This window comes from Manis pentadactyla, chromosome 11 (assembly GCF_030020395.1).
Source record: "Manis pentadactyla isolate mManPen7 chromosome 11, mManPen7.hap1, whole genome shotgun sequence".
NCBI lineage: Eukaryota > Metazoa > Chordata > Mammalia > Pholidota > Manidae > Manis > Manis pentadactyla.
In genome coordinates, this window is record NC_080029.1 from 99,696,049 (window position 1) to 99,716,177 (window position 20,129).

The window sequence follows — 20,129 nt, forward strand, 5'->3', positions numbered from 1 at the left end:
TTCTCCAAATATTCACTGAAGCCTACGGTGGTTTTTACAAAGGGTTTTTTGCTAGTTCTCATTAAGCACTCTCTCTCTTTTCTATGGTCTCCCTTCTCTTTGTGCTACACATTGGCCAGAAACCGCAAATTTCCATCCTATCAAACGACTATGACTGTCCAGGGGATGGGCGAACTACTGCAGTTGCTATCTTTACTCTTAAAGGGAAAGTGTCAGTTACTCTCTTGACCACAAGCAAGGACCTGTGTTTCTTTAGGTAGTATGATCCTGTTACCCAAAATGAAACAAACTTTGAGCAATACAGTCTTTCGATTTGTACACTAACAAAAAGACAAACTACACTTTTGGGGTAAGCAGAAACAATAAATCAGTAATTTGAATAATCTTCTATTTCATGTAACTAAATATAGCCACCAAGAAATCCTAAGTCTGCTGCTTAGATACTGGGCTATCCGTGCTTTATCTGCAGGGAGGGGAACTTCAGGACCACAGCAATTCTTTCAAGTCATCCATGAAGAAGTATTCTTATTTCAAACTATAGTAAATTTTTAATCGGTATATTTTTTACTCTAGAGTAATGATGATCTAATACTTCTGACAGAGAAGTTAGTGTCACTTTTTAACTATTCACTTATATTTTTCCAGGTAGAATGCCTTAAAAGAAAAGGTACACCTGGCACAGCAAACGAAAAGACTGTGCTAAAAATAGCAGATATAAAACATGACTTCTTACCCAACCATTTGTAGAAGAAATAAAGTAAGACCATCATAACACAGCAGATGACCACAAATATTACAACTGTTAGAGGACTGAAAGTTAAATATTCTTCCTTCTTTCTCCTCATTTCTCTATCTTCGGCATTTGTCACTGCCTTCATGTTTTCCCTGCATAAACATACAGGAACTTCAGCAAATCTCTGCCAAGTACACTTATTTTAAAAATCTGTCTCTAACACCAACTTAAATTTGTGTCTAACTACAAAGTAATGTACTTTTAAAAAGCTGCACACCAAAAAGAAAAAGTTAATCCAGAAAGTAAAAACTCCCTATAATTCTACCCTCCAGAGATGATGTTATAAACCATTAACTTGTGAAAGAGCATTTTTTCTGGAGGCAAAACTGTTGAAAGAGATGACATTTTTTGTAAGCAAATTAATGTTTGTGGATGCTCATATTATCTAATTAGGAAACCATATTGATGCAGTAAGTTTCAAATGATAAGCAATTCTTTTTACACACTTAATATTGCCAACTTACACACAGTAAAGTACTTCTATAACTAGCTTCTCTTAAATGTAAACACTAAATTCTTCTATCAGCCAACTCAGTATTTACTATATGCCTGTTCTGTGCTCAACAATGTTATTATGAAGGATTCAAAAGATGTTCAAAACGTAGCTTTGCCTTACCTTGATTTAAGATAGCAAAATTTTGTTTCTAATTCTCCCAACAACCCTTGCTAGGTCACACAGCTAATAAAAGAGAGACAGAAACTGAAAAGGAAAGAGTCACAAATGTCCTTTGTTGAGCAGTCTGTTCTGTCATATCATTGCTTCCTCCCAGTAATATGTAATCCACTACATACTTTTCTAGCTCCCTTCAACTCTGGTCTACTAAACTCTGTTCCCTTTGCATATACCCTGATCCCTCCATCAGATCAGGGCTCAATACAAACTTTAGGTTAAAAAACAGTTTATTTCTATTAAACTATACATTAGCTAAACTGCTTATTTAACCAACATGCCACTTACTAGAAAACTGTTGACTGGGATGGCCACTATATTAAGCATCTGTTGATGCTAGGGTGGCTGCCTGGGGAAAGAGCAGGGAGAGAGACACACCAGCACCTCCCCAAAATTGTAGAGCTGGATGATAACAGAAGTTTCAATGAAAGTGGTAACTTACTGGGGAAAAAGGTGCCAACCTTTGGTAGCTATCATTGTAAACAATATATTTAAGGACATTTTTATCAGAGTAAAGATATAAGCCATAATAATGCAAGACATATATTTACATTTAGCATACTAAAAAGCACCAAGCAATTTCTTGAAGGGAAAACATATACTAGATTTATATCAGGTTAAAATACAATTTGTCTTTTAAAAAAATTGTACTCTTATATCAGCTCAAGAGCCACATGCAGTGGGAAACTAAGCTTCCTTCCATGCTATCTTGAGCTTATGAAGCCCAAGGACTGGTGATCTCATTACAGTAAGACTAACTCTCTACTTAAAAGTCTTTTTATGGAACCAAGGTATCTTTCCCTTTTGTGTAAGGTACATCTTTCATTTGGCAGGGTAATTTTGGGTTATGAAGTTCTATTCTGGCAAAGTTTTCCTTCCCTTACTAGCCTTATTCTCTTTCCACTTCTTTTTCAATCTAACTCTCTTTACTTACTAAATACAAGTCCTTTTGCTTTTTAAAACATTAAGATATAACTGACATACATTATATTAATTTCAGGTATATAACATGATTTGATATTTGTAATGTTGCAAAATGATAACCCAAATAAGAACAGTTAACAACCATCACAATTTACACCTTTTTCTTCTGATGAGAACTTTTAACATCTACTTTCTTGGCAACTTTCAAATATACAAATATTGAAATAACTTTCAAATATAGTGGTAATATAGTATTTCCACTATAGCCACCAAGTTGTACATTACAGCCCCATGACTTATTTATTTTATAACTGGAAATTTGTATCTTTTGACCACTTTCACCCATTTTGTCACTCCCTACCCCTCACCTCCCTGTCCCTGGTAACCATCAATCTGTTCTCTGCATTGATGAGCCTGTTTTTTTTTTCCTTAGACTCCCCATATCAGTGAGATTATATGGTATTTGTCTTTCCCTGACTAATTTCACTTAGCACAATGCCTTCAAAGTCCATCCATGTTGTTGCAAATGGTCATTAAGTTCTTAATAATTCTACTTTCTATGGAACTTTTCTCTTTCTATCATTGATTCACATTCTCTTTATACCATCAGCTCCCTCCTACACACACACACTTAGTTCTAACTTTATTTTACTCCTGGAATCAGCCACTTCAATTTCAAAATCCATAATCCTGCAGGTAAAGGACATCTCGCCCAATCTGGCTGTTAAAAGCGATACATTCTTTGTTTTTGTCCATCAGCATTTTTTTATGAATAAAAAAGCTTTATGACTCCTCTTGTACCTCCAGTTTTCTTGAGGAGCAGCCTGCCCTGACATGTACATGAGACTTTCTTTGCTAACTCTGACTGTGGTCCATGGGTCAGCAAAATCACTTGGAACTTGTTAAAAATGCAGAATCTCGGCCTCCATCCCAACTCTGGTATGCACATTACAGTCTGAGAAGCACTATTTGCAGAGAAGAAATAATTTACATACTAATGGGAGTATAGTGAGAATCTATATTAAATGGGAAAGCATTTTCAATGAATCAGTAGCTTTTGGGAATTATTTATATAAACTTTCACCAAATAATCTAAAAAGTGATCTTGGAGATCTTCTTACATACTATGCTTTCTAAAGATTAATAATAAAGAAAAAAAACAATGCTTATTCACATGAAAATATGACTCATTTATGTTGAAATATGTTTTCCAAATATGTAAAATATTTAAAGCTCAATACTCCAGGAACCTATACTTGTTAAACTCTAAGATTCTTCTTCTCTTGATCTAAGTCAACCAAATTTTAGTATTTTAAGAAATTACAAATAAGCTTAGCTTCATTTAGTTGCAAATAAGCCCTTTTTAATGGAACTTATAGATCAATTCAAAGATAAATAAATGGTCCTTGATACATGAAATAATATGCTCTGGGCATATTTTTAAATTAAAAGTTACAAGTATGAAATGATCCTCCTATACAGTATTGCCTTCTTCAATCTGAAGCCAAGGGTACAAAACTGTAAGAAGATTCAGTTTAGCTTATCATATGGGTAAACCTCAATTTTATGTACATTTGGAATATCTATATTAAATTAAAACACAGACATTCTTAATATCCTTAGAATTCCTAAAGCATTAAATAGAATGATGAGGTCACACTCTAATAACTGAACTCAGGAAGACCCAAAAACACCCCTCACCTTCTCATGCTTATTTTCTGAATAAATAGGCACATTAGGACACTAAATATCTTCACCTTTTCTGGGAGAGATAACTAAGCCTTTTAATTAACAGGACTGTTTGCTGGAATTTCAATGATTTCCTGCTAGGAGAAGAGTCAGAGGAACCCATGACTCTCTTCTTCCTAGTAAAAAGTTAAATGCCCTATGTGAGGGCAAACTGTAATCTGACTTTATCTGCACTATATATTCTGAGAATAGGTAGAATTTTAAATATTTTTACATGATGAAAATGATTATCAAATAATTTCTTAGCCATTTATCACAAAAACACTGAAGTTTAATTAAACTTACAATTCAATTAGTCCACTCCAGTATCCTCCTAATGCCACCGTGAACACAGCAATTACAAAAATAACCACCATAGTATAGTCAAAGTTAGGCCATGATGGACTATACATTTTCACAGTAATGTTATCTCCAAGTGTCTGAAAGAAGAAATTTGATAAAACATCAAAATTCGTTTTCTTTCTATTACAGTGTATAGCAGCAATATTCCAATTTAATCTGGAATGGACACTATATACATCAGTCAAGAATACTACAACTGTTTTTGACAATATGATATATTCTCTTGTCAAAATTATGAGGTTATGCTTTGTCTTATTAAATCTTTACAGTGTAGTGTTCTACACAATCACATATTGTTCTAGGATTTAAAATTAAGACAAATTTTGACAGAGAGATTTTTTTAAAGAAGTCAAATAAATATACCCTTTCTGAAGTCAGGGCTCTGAGACACCTTGTGTTAGATGGGAGGTGAATACTTGTCAATAAAGACTTGAAAGGCCTTTTAACTTCTTGTTACCAAATGGAGCATATGTAATAAGTTAAATATCAGTGGTTAAAAGTAAAGAGCTGTACTATTTATAAATCTTGTCTAATATATTATTACTAGTTTACCTGCTTCATATCCTTAAAGTCTTTGTGGTTTATAAATGTAATCAGTATTTTCACATCATGAAATTCAGATTTGTTCCCTGACGGAGGAAACTAAAACAAACAAAAAAACACATATTATGAAAACTTATGGGAAACTACTAGCATATATACAGAATAAAATACAAATTATTCCATTACATATATATGTTTAAAGTTATAAAACAAAGTTTTATGTCTTCTCTCAATATTATAGTAATAATTCTTAAACTGAAATTCCTTTAGCACAAACTTAAACTGATTATATATTCATGTGCATATATATATATATGTGCATGTATAACACACACCCACACACACATATGTGTATTTGTTCCTAATGAAATCTTGTCTACTTTAGGAACAGAAAACTATGAAATTTCCCTAATAATGTCTATCATAACCAGAATGTTTATCTAAAAAGAATCCTATCATCAGATTATTCAAAATTCAGATCCTAAAAAACACACAAAGAAGATAGTTCAATTCCCATGAAATCTGTTACCATGAGCTCAAAAGTTAACATAGTTTTATAACTTACGAGGACACTGTTATTGGCAACCAACAATGCTTCAGCACCTCCTGTTTGTGCAATTCTGGCTTTTTCAAGAAAATGGCAGTTTCCCCACTGTACCACAACTGCCTTGTTCTTTATTCCACTAGGAGGAATATCAGAAAGGTTGCACAGTGGCGTAGCAGTCAGATTCATCAAACTAATGGAACTCTGAAAAGAAGAAATATCTTTAACATGATAAATGTCATATTTCACAATAAATGTTTTCAGTGACAAAGTACTGATTCTGGTTTAATACAAGGTTCTTTCAAAATACAAATACTTTATGACAATCAGACTTTGAGATAAATATTTTTAAAAACTGTTTTTCCCACAGAGAGAAATTTAAGCAAAAGCAATAATTATTATTTATTATTCATCATATATTATACCTAGTTCATACACTGAAATGTAACAACCACTTATTCTCACCTCTCAGTATGTTTATGTCTACAAATAAATAGTAACTGATTTACTTACTGCATTTTCTAGGGTATGTGGAAGAGCTGTCCAGTGAGGATTATACAGCATGCAGTAGTCCTTAGATGGTAAAGGTGTGCCATTTCCAGACGCATGCAGGATTGCTTCCTGAGCAGCTGTCTAGGACACCAACAATAATGTTCACACTGGCAATAATTTGGCTTGCCAACAATTAAGATATTAATAAAGCTATTAAATACAGGTGTGACTCTATTTCCTTAAGAGGGCATGACTTCTAATGGATATATTTCCTCTTGTTTGAGGAAATACTGAAACTATACACATTTGTCCAGATACATTCTTTAAAGAAGACCAGACTTTCTTATGAGGATTCAATTATGGCCCTTGTTAAAAGGGCCTTAACCCAGGGAGGATTCTTGCTATGATGTGGTAACTTCAATACTCCTTTTGCAGCCTGAAATTTTCTTTACCAATCTCTTTGGAGATTATGTTCCATAAAAGAAAATGCTCTTAAAATCCCTGAACTGTGTTACTTTCCATTTTCTACAAGTAACTAGGGTAAAGAAAGGGTACGTTATTATTCCTAAATGCTATCTAAAGAAGAGAATCAGAGAAATTGGAATTCTCAAGTTTTCAAGATGCTGCAACTGCCTATTCAAAAAGACCAATCCAGAATTTAAAGTAAGGAAAAAGAGTTAGAAAATGTTTTTTCCTTTTGCCTCATTTCCCACTACCTGGAAAGAAAAGAGAGGTAAAAAGTGATTGAAAAAATAACATTCTAAGACAATCAGAATACAACTCCACATCACAATTCAACTTCAAACTTAGATCAATTCAAACCCTTCCTCTCTCCTTTAAGCAAACGTTTCCCAAAAACATAAGGGAGAAAAGATTGCTTAGCAAAAAAGACAGCTGTATAAAGCTTCTACCACTAAAGGATGCATTAGGTCAAGCCACATGAAATTGCTGATACTTGACCATTTTTCAGCTATAAAATTGGTAATTTCATACAAGCCAATCTAAATTTCTAGAGTAGAGAAACACTCTAATGCGTGCTCTCCTCCCTAAAACATCCCTTGAACATTTGCCATTAGAAAGCTTTCTGGTATATTCCAAGCTTCATTAGCTTATGGATCTAAGCAGGTGTAGGAAATTCATAAAACATGCCATCAAATTACACAGAAAAGATAATGACTTTTGGAAAACAGAAATGTTGTTTTCATTCAGCTATATATTTGGTGACCCCGAATAGATTCTGTCAGCAGTGATAAACCAATATGGTAAATTCTTACTATATATACCAAACTATTTTTAGGTTATAAACAAACTATACAAACTAAACAAGTATATTCAGATTATTTTCATATATTTATCTGATTTTATATCACTGTTCTTTACTAAGGAGGGCTCTGGGATTCAGAGAAGTTACTAACATAACTTTCCTAAAGCCATACTGTAGAATCATCTACAATTTTAACTACAGGGGATAATCCCGCAGATAATCATGGGGGCTGATTATGTTCAGGTGAAACATTTTTTAAAAGAATACTCCTTATATGAATTGGGTACTTACTGCATTCAACAGAAGAGCACATTATGTCAGGACACCCCACCATTAGTGATGCTGGGTTCAATTATTTTGTTCAAGTAGTACTAACATTTCTCTAGTGTAAAGTTACCTATTTTTTCCCTTAGTGATTGGCAAGTGTCTTGCCAATGGGTTTCAGCCCCAGACAAGTTCACTATGGATTCAACGAGACCAAAGAAATGACAGTGGAATGTTCTCGGGGTAAAAGGGTTATACCCAACTTTATTCCCATGGTGGCAGGTCAATCACTAGAACCCTGTCCACTCAGAGCGAGTCTGCATGCAGCAAGCCGGGCTCTGCCTCTGAGCCTCTCTACTCTGCAGCCATCTCAGCCTCTGTCCTTGGCACTGCCACCACTCCAGTCTTGTCTGCACTCCTGCAGCCTTGCAGCTGTGCCACCGTTTCACCCAGAGCACTGGGTGGAGCTCTTTATATAGAGTCAGTAATAACGTATTGCCCACACCTATGTAGTGAGCCAGCCAACCAGGGCCAGGTGAGAATCCTGACCACAGGAACCTTCACTTTATCCACAGTAAGTAATCTGCAGCACCATGTGAACAGTTCGACAAAAGAGCACATTACATCAGGACGTTCACCTAGTATTTTTACATCAATGATGATCCATGCCTGAGCTTAATTTTGCATATTACACTGGGGTTGTGAAATGGTGAATGTTTTATGATAATGTCGTTCCTTCTACAGTTATTAGCTAGTACTCTTCTTCAAAGGAGAGCTTTCATCTCTCTACCACATTTTTTTAGCATCACTAGAGACTCACTCATTTCTAAAACTAGAATGTAGTATAATTTCAACTATTCACTTGATTTTCAAAGTGTCCCACATGTGGCCAGTATAGCCTTTTCCAGCTGGCTCTTCATATCCTTTTTAATGTATTTTTTATTTTTATTTATTTTTTTATTCATTTTTTTATCATTAATCTATAATTACATGAAGAACATTATGGTTACTAGACTCCCCCTTTCACCAAATACCGCCCCCCAAACCCCATTACAGTCACTGTCCATCAGCATAGTAAGATGCTGTAGACTCACTACTTGTCTTCTCTGTGTTGCACAGCCCTCCCTATGCCCCCCGCCACATTATACATGCTAATCGTAAGGCCCCCTTTCTTTTTCCCTGCCCTTATCCCTCCCTTCCCACCCCTCCTGCCCAGTCCCTTTCCCTTTGGTAACTGTTAGTCCATTCTTGGGTTCTGTGATTCTGCTGCTGTTTTGTTCCTTCAATTTTTCTTTGTTCTTATACTCCACATATGAGTGAAATCATTTGGTACTTGTCTTTCTCTGCCTGGCTTATTTCACTGAGCATAGTACACTCTAGCTCCATCCATGTTGTTGCAAATGGTAGGATTTGTTTTCTTCTTATGGCTGAATAATATTCCATTTCATATCCTTTTTACAAGACCTCATTAGTTTTTGAGAACTTCCTTGTTTTTTTGGCACAAGGTATTCTAGGCTGACTTTATCCTTTACCTGCCACAGACCTGGGACCAGCCATTCTAGAAAGGTCCTTCTGGAGAATGGTATTTAGACCAGGATTTGGATCCTAACTGCACATTGCTGAAGTGGTATAGTATCTACAACAAACAGCAGTATGAATAAAAATGTTTAATACATAGAATCCTGATTCATATCCTACAGATGTATTGCACAAATGCACACAGATAAATGTATATGGATATTCACTGCAATATTATTTGTTATTTAAAAAACCCACCAAAAAACAAACAAAAACCCCCACTTCTACCATCAAGGAATCCATTACATTATGGTGTGCATAGTACATACCTATTATAAAAGAAACTACATCTACCTGCAGAAACAGATGTCCACAGTGGGAAAAGTTCCAGGGAGCTATTTATACTGTAACTCTAAAAAAATAATGACCCCCAAAGTTCCCTGTGTGTATATATACATTTATGTAAGCTTGAAGAAAGTTGTAGGAAGAGATACCAGGCTACTTTTTAAAAAAAGGGTGGGGGGAGTGAGGGGAAAACAAAGGCAAAGGTGAGGATGTGAAAAGATTGGACAGAAACAAAGGAAAAAACACAAACAAAACAGAAAGGTATACACTCCTCTGATCCTGGCTTGCACAGTCACACTCAGGTGTTTCTTTTATATCTTTCCAGACACTGTCTATGCATAGTTAAGATAATTATCTCTCAAATATCTATATTGTTCATTTCACACATGTGGGATAATACTACGTATATTGCTCTGTAGCTTGTTGAAAAATTTTATGTACAGTATATTTTCCATATATATATATATATATATATATATATATATATATATACTTTCTCCTTTTACACTACTGTATAATATTTGGTGTTACTTTATAATTACAAAAAGAGATTTTTTTTAAAGCCTCAACTTCCAAGGAAGTACAGAGATGTTCAAATATTATCAATAAGATTTATTGCTAATAAGGGATTATACTGTTTCCTACAATTGTAGAAAATTCATCATTGATAAAAGCAAAACTCATTGATATAGGAATTACTAGGGCAAATGCAAATTTGAGTTGAAGATTAGTATAAAAGAGAGAAGTATTAACTATTGAATGTAGGACATGCAAGTCCCATGAGTAAGCTAACATACCCAAATAACTTCAGCATATCCACTATGTTTTATATCTTAGTAAAATTTCTCAGGGACTGTACAGCTTCAAAAATTAAGTTTATTAACAGTAGATATCATAAGCTTTGTATTAGAGACCTGGGAGGGATTGGCAATATTTCACAAAACATTTACTGGCTATCTTATAAGTCATTTAACCTGTGTCCAGCTTCAACATCCTCCACTTTGAGATGACAATAAATGTCCAGATGTCATACAACTGTCATGAAGATTAAGTTAAATGATGCAACTGTTTGCACATAATAAGCTCTTAACCAATGGTAATTATCATTTTTAATAATACACCTAGCCTCTTGCCAAGGATGTGTACTACGCAGAAGAAACAGAAGATGATTAGTGGCTGCCTAGGGTTTGGTGGAATGTGCGGACATGGTGATAGCTGAAGGCTATGGGCTGTCTTTTCTTTTGTAAACAATAGACTTTATTTTTTAGGTCAGCTTTAGGGTCACAGCACAACTGAGCAGGAAGTAGAGTTCCCACACACCCCTTTACCACACACATGCACAGCCTCTCTCATATCAACATCTATACTAGAGTGGTACATCTGTTACAATCAGTGAACCTACGTTGGCACATTGTTACCACCCAAAGTCCATAGTTTACATTTAGGGTTCACGCTTGGTGTTGTACATTCTCTAAGTTTCGGCAAATGTATAATGACACATATCCACCAATAGCTTTATGGCCCTAAAAATCCTCTATGCTCCACCTATTTGGCTTCTTTTTGAGGTGAAGTAAATATTTTTAAATTGATTGTGGTAATGGTTGCACATATCTGTGAATACACTAAAAACTGAAAGCCACTGAACTGTATCCTTTAAATGTATGAGCTGTGTGGTATGTGGACTATATTTCAATAAAGCTGCTCTCCCCTCCACCCGCTTCCCTTCCCCCAAAAAAGAAAAAGAGACACTCAAACAAATTATAGTCTTACTGGGAAGGCTAAAAACAAACCTGAAACGGTAATTAAACAGAATGTGATTAGAGTCAGTCTCTAGTAAAGGCTTTGGTAGTTCTTAGGGTATTAGAAATGAAATGCAAATTCTTGGGCCCTATTCTACACTTAGTGAATCAGAAACCTTGGGCAGTTTATTTTTAACAAGCCCTTTGGGAGATTCTGATATTTATTAAAGTTTCAGAACTACAGCTATAGAAATAGTGCCTCTCAAGATTTAATGTGCGTACAAATCACTTGGTGATCATATTAAAATGCAGATTCTGATTCAGCAGGACTGGGAGGAGTGTGAGAGTGTGCATTTCTAACAAGCTCCCAGGTGACGCTGATGCTGCTCCTCGATGGACCACAACTTGAGTGGCAAGGCTGAAAGAGAACATTGTAGTAGAGACAACATTGCTGTGGGTCAATTAAGTTGGGAAGCATAGGAAAAAAGGCTTCAAACTCAGTACCCCATCAAAAATTGCAGGTACTAAATTAAGTGAGACTAATGGTCCATCCATACTAGTATGAGGTCTTCTGACAAGACCCTATGGTGGCAGGGCAGGGTGCTTTCCTTTACATCTTCCAAGCATATATGTATGTGGTCCTCTGTGAGTACTCAACCTTTAAAAAAATTTTTCTTTGTATTTTCAATCAGTCATGAAAATGCTTAGTAGAAGTGCTTAGTATTAAGAGCTTAAATTTAAGGGATTTAGAAATAACATCATCTAGGTGTGGATAAAATGAAAGTTTCTATGGTCAGGATCCTCACCTGAACCTAAACTACTTGATGATGTAACTGGCCTGCTGCTAGGCTACTGTTTCCACACCCTAGGCAATTAGCTATTATTAATGAGTCACTATGTCAAGAGCCCTGCCCAGTGCTCTAGGCGGAGGCAAAGACAAAGGAAGATTACAGAACTGCAGACTGTTGGATGCAGATGAAATTCTAGTGCTCAACCTATTGCCAGAACAAGCAGGGTAATAAACCCTTTCACCTTGAGAACATTCCATTGTCGTTCCTTGATCTCACTGAATCCATAGTGAACTTGCCCGGGGCTGAAACCCATTGGCAAGACACGAGGTCTTTCATTTTATAGCTCAAACAGGTCCAAAATGATCAAAATGAATTGTTCCCTGTGGCCAGGATTAGAATCAAACTCTCCGAAACACAGATGAACAGTTTTTCGTCTCTGCTATCAACTTCAAGTTCCTTCATGCAGCTAGATCCCCAGGCACCTCTTAGTGCCCAACCAGCACCCTCAAGTTTTAACACTGGTCACATATATCTCTGCATTGTCTGATTACCTACCTCTCTTCCATGATACTGCCATGGGTCTCTTACTATCACTCAAATTCCTCTCATCCAATTAGTTCCTTCCACATACATCCTAAATATCCTAAACTCCAGATTTTTTCCATATACTCTTCCAAATAATCCCAATTCTAGGACTGTAAATCTTCAAAAAATTCCTTTCCCTCTAACAATTTTTCCTTACTGCTCACCCCAAATCCTCCCTCTTCACACGAGTTCCTACAACTACTGGTCACGGAATCAAGCGTTCTTCAGAGCCATCCAATCATCAATCTCACACCACTGCCTTTGTGACTCCACATCTTACTTGATCTTCACATGCAAGGGAAGCAAGCTTACTAGCTCACTTGAGGAGTACTTCTTTTTCTGACTCAAATTTACCTCAGCTAGGGATGCCTGTTGCTCATGAACAATTCCTAACTTACTTTATCCGGATGACTTGACTTTAATCTCGTTCCGTATCACGTTGTTCTCAAATCAACGATTGTTGATGTTTAAGTCTATCTTAATGTTAGATAGTTGCCTATTCCTTTGATCACTTTTCTCCTAGTTTTGGTATGACAACTGTCAACTGGTCACCAAAAACCTAAAAAAGAACTGTAATGGCATAAAAGACACTCCCATTCTTGCAGGCATACTACATCCCCCATTTCCCCAGAACAACCAGACCTTAAACAGAGGGACAGGTATGAGAAGCTTAATTTTATCAGCATGCTTACACTGAGTCAATCTTTTACCGACCTTTGTGTCCCTGTCTCTTGGGGCTACATTATGCTTTACACTCTAGTCTCTTGGGAGTTCCAATCACGGGTATTTGAATTCCTGGCCTCTGTTCCAACAGCCTCCTGATATTGACTCACCAGCCCAATATTAACCAACGGGGAGCTCACAGCAGTTAGAGGATTCTTCTTTGACCTTTGTTCATGGGCTTGGTTTGTCTTCTATCCTTCTTTCTCCTTCAAAAGCTATTTTCCAGAATCAGATCTGTTTTCCAAATTTAAGTCTTCACATATTCCTTTAAAAATAACAATTCTCGAGACGGAGCCAAGATGACGGGGTGAGTAGGACAGTGGGAATCTCCTCCCAAAAACATATATATTTTAGAAAATACAACAAATACAACTATCCCTAAAAGACAGACCAGAAGACACAGGACAGGAGCCAGACTACATCCACACCTGCGAGAACCCAGCACCTGGTGAAAGGGGTAAGACACAAGCCGCAGCCCAGCGGGACCTGAGGCCCCTCCCCCCAGCTCCTGGCGGAAGGAGAGGAGGGGAGGGAGAGGGAGCCCAGGACTGCTAAACCCAGCCCTAGACATCTACACCAGAGCGCAGACACACAGTGCATGCGTGGGGTGCTGGAAACTAGGGAAGCAGGACAGTAAGACCTGTGAGCGGGTCCCGCAGCCGTTGCCCCTGGGACAAAGAAAAGCAAGTGCTTTTTGAAAGTCTTAAAGGGACAGGGTCCCCACAACTGGACAGAAGCATCCCGGGTCACAGTCCAGCAGCTGGAAATTCCAGGGAACTCCGGGCACACTAACCCCCTGGGCAACAGCTCTGGGAAGCCTCACGGAGGTAAATAGCCAAACAGACCCCCGTCCATTACCCCTCCGGGGCCCCGCCATAGCAGAGCAGCAGCCTGAGGCTGGCCACACCCACAGCAAGGGAGCTTCCTCAATACGGGCCGGGCAAGATACAGAGACCCAGTCTACACGCAATTGCCCAAAATAAGCCACTAGGGGTCGCAGCTGTCCCAGTAAAGAAAGGCCAGGAGCACGTGGAAAGAGTCTTGGCTCTCCTAGCTGACAGACGAATCAATAGCATACCACTGCACCTATCAACATGAAAAGGCAAAAAAATTTGATCCATACATTTTGACATCTTCTACATCTTCCCCTGAGAAGGAACCTGGGGAGATAGATTTAACCAATCTTCCTGAAAAAGAATTCAAAACAAAAGTCATAACCATGCTGATGGACTTGCAGAGAAATATGCAAGAACTAAGGAGGGAGAATACAGAAATAAAACAATCTCTGGAAGGACTTCAAAGCAGAATGGATGAGATGCAAGAGACCATTAATGGACTAGAAAACAGAGAACAGGAATGCAGAGAAGCTGATGCAGAGAGAGAGAAAAGGATCTCCAGGAATGAAAGAATATTAAGAGAACTGTGTGACTAATTGAATGGAAAAATATCCACATTATAGGGGTACCAGAAGAAGAAGAGAGACAAAAAGGGATAGAAAGTATCTTTGAAGAAATAATTGCTGAAAACTTCCCCAAACTAGGGGAGGAAATGGCCTCTCAGACCACAGAGGTACACAGAACTCCCATGACGAGGGATCCAAGGAGGGCAACACCAAGACACATAATAATTAAAATGGCAAAGATCAAAGACAAGGACAGAGTATTAAACGCAGCCAGAGAGGAAAAAAAGGTCACCTACAAAGGAAAACCCATCAGGCTATCATCAGACTTCTCAACAGAAACCTTACAGGCCAGAAGAGAATGGCATGATATATTTAATGCAATGACACAGAAGGGCCTCAAACCAAGAATACTGTATCCAGCATGACTATCATTTAAATATGAAGGAGGGATTAAACAATTCCCAGACAAGCAAAAGTTGGAATTTGCCTCCCACAAACCACCTCTACAGGACATCTTACAGGGACTGCTGTAGATGGGAGCACTCCTAAAAAGAGCACAGAACAAAACACCCAACATATGAAGAAAGGAGGAGGAGGAATAAGAAGGGAGAGAAATAAAGAATCATCAGACTGTGTTTATAATAGCTCAATAAGCGAGTTAAGTTAGACAGTAAGATAGTAAAGAAGCTAACCTTGAACCTTTGGTAACCACAAACCTAAAGCCTGCAATGACAATAAGTACATACCTTTCAATAATCACCCTAAATGTAAATGGACTGAATGCACCAATCAAAAGACACAGAGTAATAGAATGGATAAAAAAGCAAGACCCATCTATATGCTGCTTACAAGAGACTCACCTCAAACCCAAAGACATGCACAGACTTAAAGTTAAGGGATGGAAAAAGACATTTCATGCAAACAAGAGAGAGAAAAAAGCAGGTGTTGCAATACTAGTATCAGACAAAATAGACTTCAAAACAAAGAAAGTAACAAGAGATAAAGAAGGACATTACATAATGATAAAGGGTTCAGTCCAACAAGAGGATAAAACCATTATAAATATATATGCACCCAATACAGGAGCACCAACATATGTAAAACAAATACTAACAGAATTAAAGGAGGAAATAGAATGCAATGCATTTATTTTGGGAGACTTCAACACATCACTCATTCCAAAGGACAGATCCACCAGACAGAAAATAAGTAAGGACACAGAGGCACTGACAACACACTAGAACAGATGGACCTAATAGACATCTATAGAACTCTACATCCAAAAGCAACAGGATACACATTCTTCTCAAGTGCACATGGAACATTCTCCAGAATAGACCACATACTAGGCCACAAAAAGAGCCTCAGTAAATTCCAAAAGACTGAAATCCTACCAACCAACTTTTCAGACCACAAAAGCATAAAACTAGAAATAAATTGTACAAAGAAAGTAAAAATCACAATTCTCGAGCTAAAAAATGTATCTAACATATGACCCCCGGCCCCTCCCCACCATGTATCGGTGCCATCCTCTGGATCTGCCAGGATTCTGTTTCTTGCCTGATTTTACCTGATCAACATTAAGCTCTGAATAGTGCAGTGTTAACCTTTACCCATGTAGGTATTTCAATCTCTTATGAAACCTTACAGATTAGTCAAGCATGATTCTTTTTTTCATGGAGATTATGCTCAACAGTACTCTATGCAAGAATTTCTTACCCTTTATTATAGATCAGTGATTCTTGAACTTTAACATTCTCGTTAAAATGCATATTCTGATCCAGCAGGTCTTAGGTGGGACCCACGATCATGAAACAAGCTTCCAGATGATACTCTCATGTTCACAGGGTACATGGTTACAGACTTTGTCATGAAGAGCAGTGAAACTCACCAGTCTTCTAGACATTATTGGGGTCCTCCAGGCAAGCTCCTCAAGAGGTGAGTATACCTGCAGTCTGTTGGAACAGCCAACATTCATGTTTTGGCGAGCACTTCCCTCACTTTATCCTTAAGTTTCTTCAAAACTTTTCAGTATATATGTACCCAGTTTCCCCACCCACCTCCAGTCTGGTTAATTAAACCTGGTTCATGTCATCTATACTGTTATCCATTAGTTATACTTAATCCTTCAGTTTCAAGGGGCAATGTGTGACTATGACTGCAATTCTCTCTCCAATTAAACCCCCGGCAATCTTCATAAAATCTGCAAATCAAATTAAGCCACTTCTGAATTTTTAGACATCAAATATGATGGCTGGGGTTCTGGAGCAAATTTTGTTAATAAATAATTTATTTGTATTGAGAACTAGCAATTTTTTAAAAATCTGTATTCATAAGCCGGAGGATATAAAGTTGTGATGTGATCACTGATGATAAATGTTAAGGAGCAAGTCACCTACCCCCTACCCTTACATCATGGCAACGTAAGAGGTATCCCTTTACTTACAGACATCCTTCATATTACACAGATGTGAGTTTTAAGTCAATAGCAATACAGCCAGAGTTCAAAGGGGTCTGACTTCACAGAAAAGGCAGAATTGGGGTGGTCTGTCTGAACAACACATATTCCAAAGTCAGGCCTAAATAACTTTTTGATCACTCACTATTATCTATCTATTTTCTATGGCTCTTTCCTCCCTAATAAATTATATAATCAAGAAAATCTATGCTGTTTATCTCCTACTTCCAGTACTAAAGCTTTATGGAAATGATGCACTGAAAATGACTAGAACCAGACCTAGGGAGATTAAGTGTGATCTTAATTACTTAATTAGTGGCTCAGAGGGAGCTAGGGCATCAAACACGGATTTACAGAGAGCCAGAGAAGTCTATGGGCCATGGAAAAAGGAGAGCCAGGATCATTTCTGGCATTTGGAGAATCTGGAGACATGTAATATACAGGCTAAGAGGTACTAAGGTCCAGGGTGGAGACCAGGTAACCATTCATTCATTCGATACTCTGCAGTCTATGAGGTGCTAGGAGAGACAGCAGAGAAAGAGTCAGGTAGGGTTTCCCCTTCCTGTGGCTTACATTTTACTTGTTGCCTAGATCCACCCTTCTTCCTGGTTTTCCCTAAGCAATCTTATTACTGAATGATGTCTCTCAACTGTTGGAGAATTTATGATTTACACTGTATTTCACAAACTCAAATGCATACAAGGCCAGGCACATGTAAATGCACAAATCAATGTTGATTTAAGACCATAGTGCATGGTAAAGTTTGGCATTCTAGCCTAAAGGCAATCAATTTTTTAAAAACTTAGTATTTTAGGGTCAGGGACTGTACCTAGGGGCTTTATGGTCTACATTTTTATAAAAAGACCCAATTTCAGGGTCCAATTTTAATGACAAGCAACTTACCAAAAATATAATAAACAGGATTTCTATCTTTAAACCTTTTCTTTTGAATACATTCACAGATTTATTCAGCCTTGTAATCTATTTTTGATTCATACAAAAAATCATTGTTGCACAACTTATTGGGAAAATATCAAGAAATGTCTGGAAACCCTGGGTTCTAGTCCTCTTTTCATGACCTTCTATATGATCTAGGACAAGTCATTATCTTTCTGAAACTTCTCAGGATTACTTTGAGTTTCAAAGGCTATGTATGTATAGGTGCTGAACTTTGGGAAGGAGATAACATGACCATCAGTGACTTAGGAAGCAGACAATGAGAAGCAGAATCCACAGAGACAGCTCAGAGGAGAGAAGGTAAAAGAAAACATGAGAAGAATTTGGAAGTTAAAGGAGGAATGTGATAAAACTAGCACATCTAAGGTTGGGCTGCCATAACAAAATACCACAAACTGGGTGGCTTAAACAACAGAAATTTATGTTTTCACAGTCTGGAGCCTAGAAGTCCAAGATCAAGGTGCCAGCACGGTGAATTTCTGATAAGAGTTCTCTTCGTGCCTTGTGGACGTCTGCTTTCCCTTGGTAGGGAGAGAGTGCAAGACCAACGTAAAAATTCCATCAGGAAGGCTTCACCCTGGTGACCTCATCTAAGCCTAATTATGTCCTAAAGGCCCCATCTCCAAAGGTCATCACACAGGGGGTTAGGGCTTCAGTGTAAGAATTTGAAAGGGCACACAATCCAGTCCACAGCATTCTGCTCCTGGCACCCCCCAATTGATGTCATTCTCCCATGCAAAATACATTTATTCCATCCGAACCCCCCAAAATCTGAACTCATTCCAGCATCAAATTCTGAAGTCTAAAGTCTCATTTAAATATCAGCTAAATCTGCTACGTGTGAGACTCAAGGTATGATTCTTACTGAGGACAAAATTCCTTGCCAGCTGTGAACCTGTAAAACCAAACAAGTTCGTGCTTCCTAATACCATGGCAGGACAGGCATAGAACAGACATTCCCATTCCAAAAGGTAGAAGGAAGAAAGCAGTGCTGGTGAGGTAGAGCAGGGACATGGCACAAGCATCATAATTTTTTTCTGCCTATGATTTAAAATTCTGACATATAAATAGTAAAGTAAGTACATCTTAAGGCTAAGATTCCATTGTAAAAACCAGAGTTGGGAGATAAAATTCCTAAAATATTTTATGGTAATCATCCAATAACCTACCCTATCTTAAGGCAGAGCAAGTAGTCCTAAATGATGTCTCCACAGCTTGAGGGTAACCATTATCTTGGAGAAGAACAGGATCAATAAATTCCTTGTGTTAAGTTTATCTGACAGAATATCTACAGGATTATGGATAATGACATTCTCTCTCACTGGAGATAAACATCTTGAGACCACATGTCAAGCCTATGCCCACGCCCTCCCCTGGCCCGTTGCCCCATTCTTGAAAGCCTCAAAAGACAGAATTCTAGGTCTTTAAAGTGTGCCTCCTTTCTGAGTTTCCCATACTCCCTTTTCTTCGAGTGTGTACTTAGCCTTAAGTAAAGACTTCTTGCTGCTAAACTTACTGCATTTTATCTCTGTGCTCTTCCAAGCCTCTTGGAAGATTAATGAGACCCCTTTTCCCAGTAGTAAGCATCTTTGTTACTTCGCTATTTCATTTAATTTTCTAGACTTAAGCACAAGTCTTCACTCTCTCTGTCCTATTTCAGACAGTAGGGAAGAGTTACTGAGGTCTCTGATTTGGGCTTGCACGCTCCTGTTGCCTGGGTGACCCAGACAGGACTGCAGCTGTACAATCATGCTCTTTAGTAGCCTGCCCCCAAATCTCCTTTCTTTGCCTTTGGGAAGTTCTCAAAACATAATCTCATGCTCTGTGGCTCCCCCAAACCCTGGGGTGATAGGGGCTTAGTTCCCATGCTGTGCAGATTCAAGTGGACACTGGATGCCAGGTGACCCTGACTTCAAGCGTTGGCAAAGGATTCACCCTATGCTGAGTTCAATGAGCTTCCCTTTCCTCCCTCTGTCTGTCTTGCTCTCTGCTGCCTGCACCGCAGCTGCCATTCGCTGCTACGCTC

General features: G+C 37.8%; 1 protein-coding gene across 7 annotated transcripts in view; it reads right to left on the reverse strand.

The window, feature by feature from the left end:
- SPPL2A (signal peptide peptidase like 2A) overlaps positions 1-20,129 on the reverse strand; it is a 45,266-nt gene that overhangs the window by 20,590 nt on the left and 4,547 nt on the right. For 2 of the 7 annotated variants that reach the window (XM_036877440.2, XM_036877442.2), the window contains 5 exons: positions 6,079-6,194; positions 5,587-5,769; positions 5,031-5,120; positions 4,422-4,555; positions 734-885 (listed from right to left, as the gene is read on the reverse strand). In XM_036877440.2, the coding sequence (XP_036733335.2) occupies positions 734-885; positions 4,422-4,555; positions 5,031-5,120; positions 5,587-5,769; positions 6,079-6,129 (610 nt within the window). In that variant the 5' untranslated portion in view covers positions 6,130-6,194. Of the gene's footprint in view, positions 1-733; positions 886-4,421; positions 4,556-5,030; positions 5,121-5,586; positions 5,770-6,078; positions 6,199-12,961; positions 13,123-16,579; positions 16,647-20,129 lie in introns of those variants that run through there. The other 5 variants (XM_036877438.2, XM_036877436.2, XM_057488802.1 and 2 more) reach the window with 5 other exon arrangements.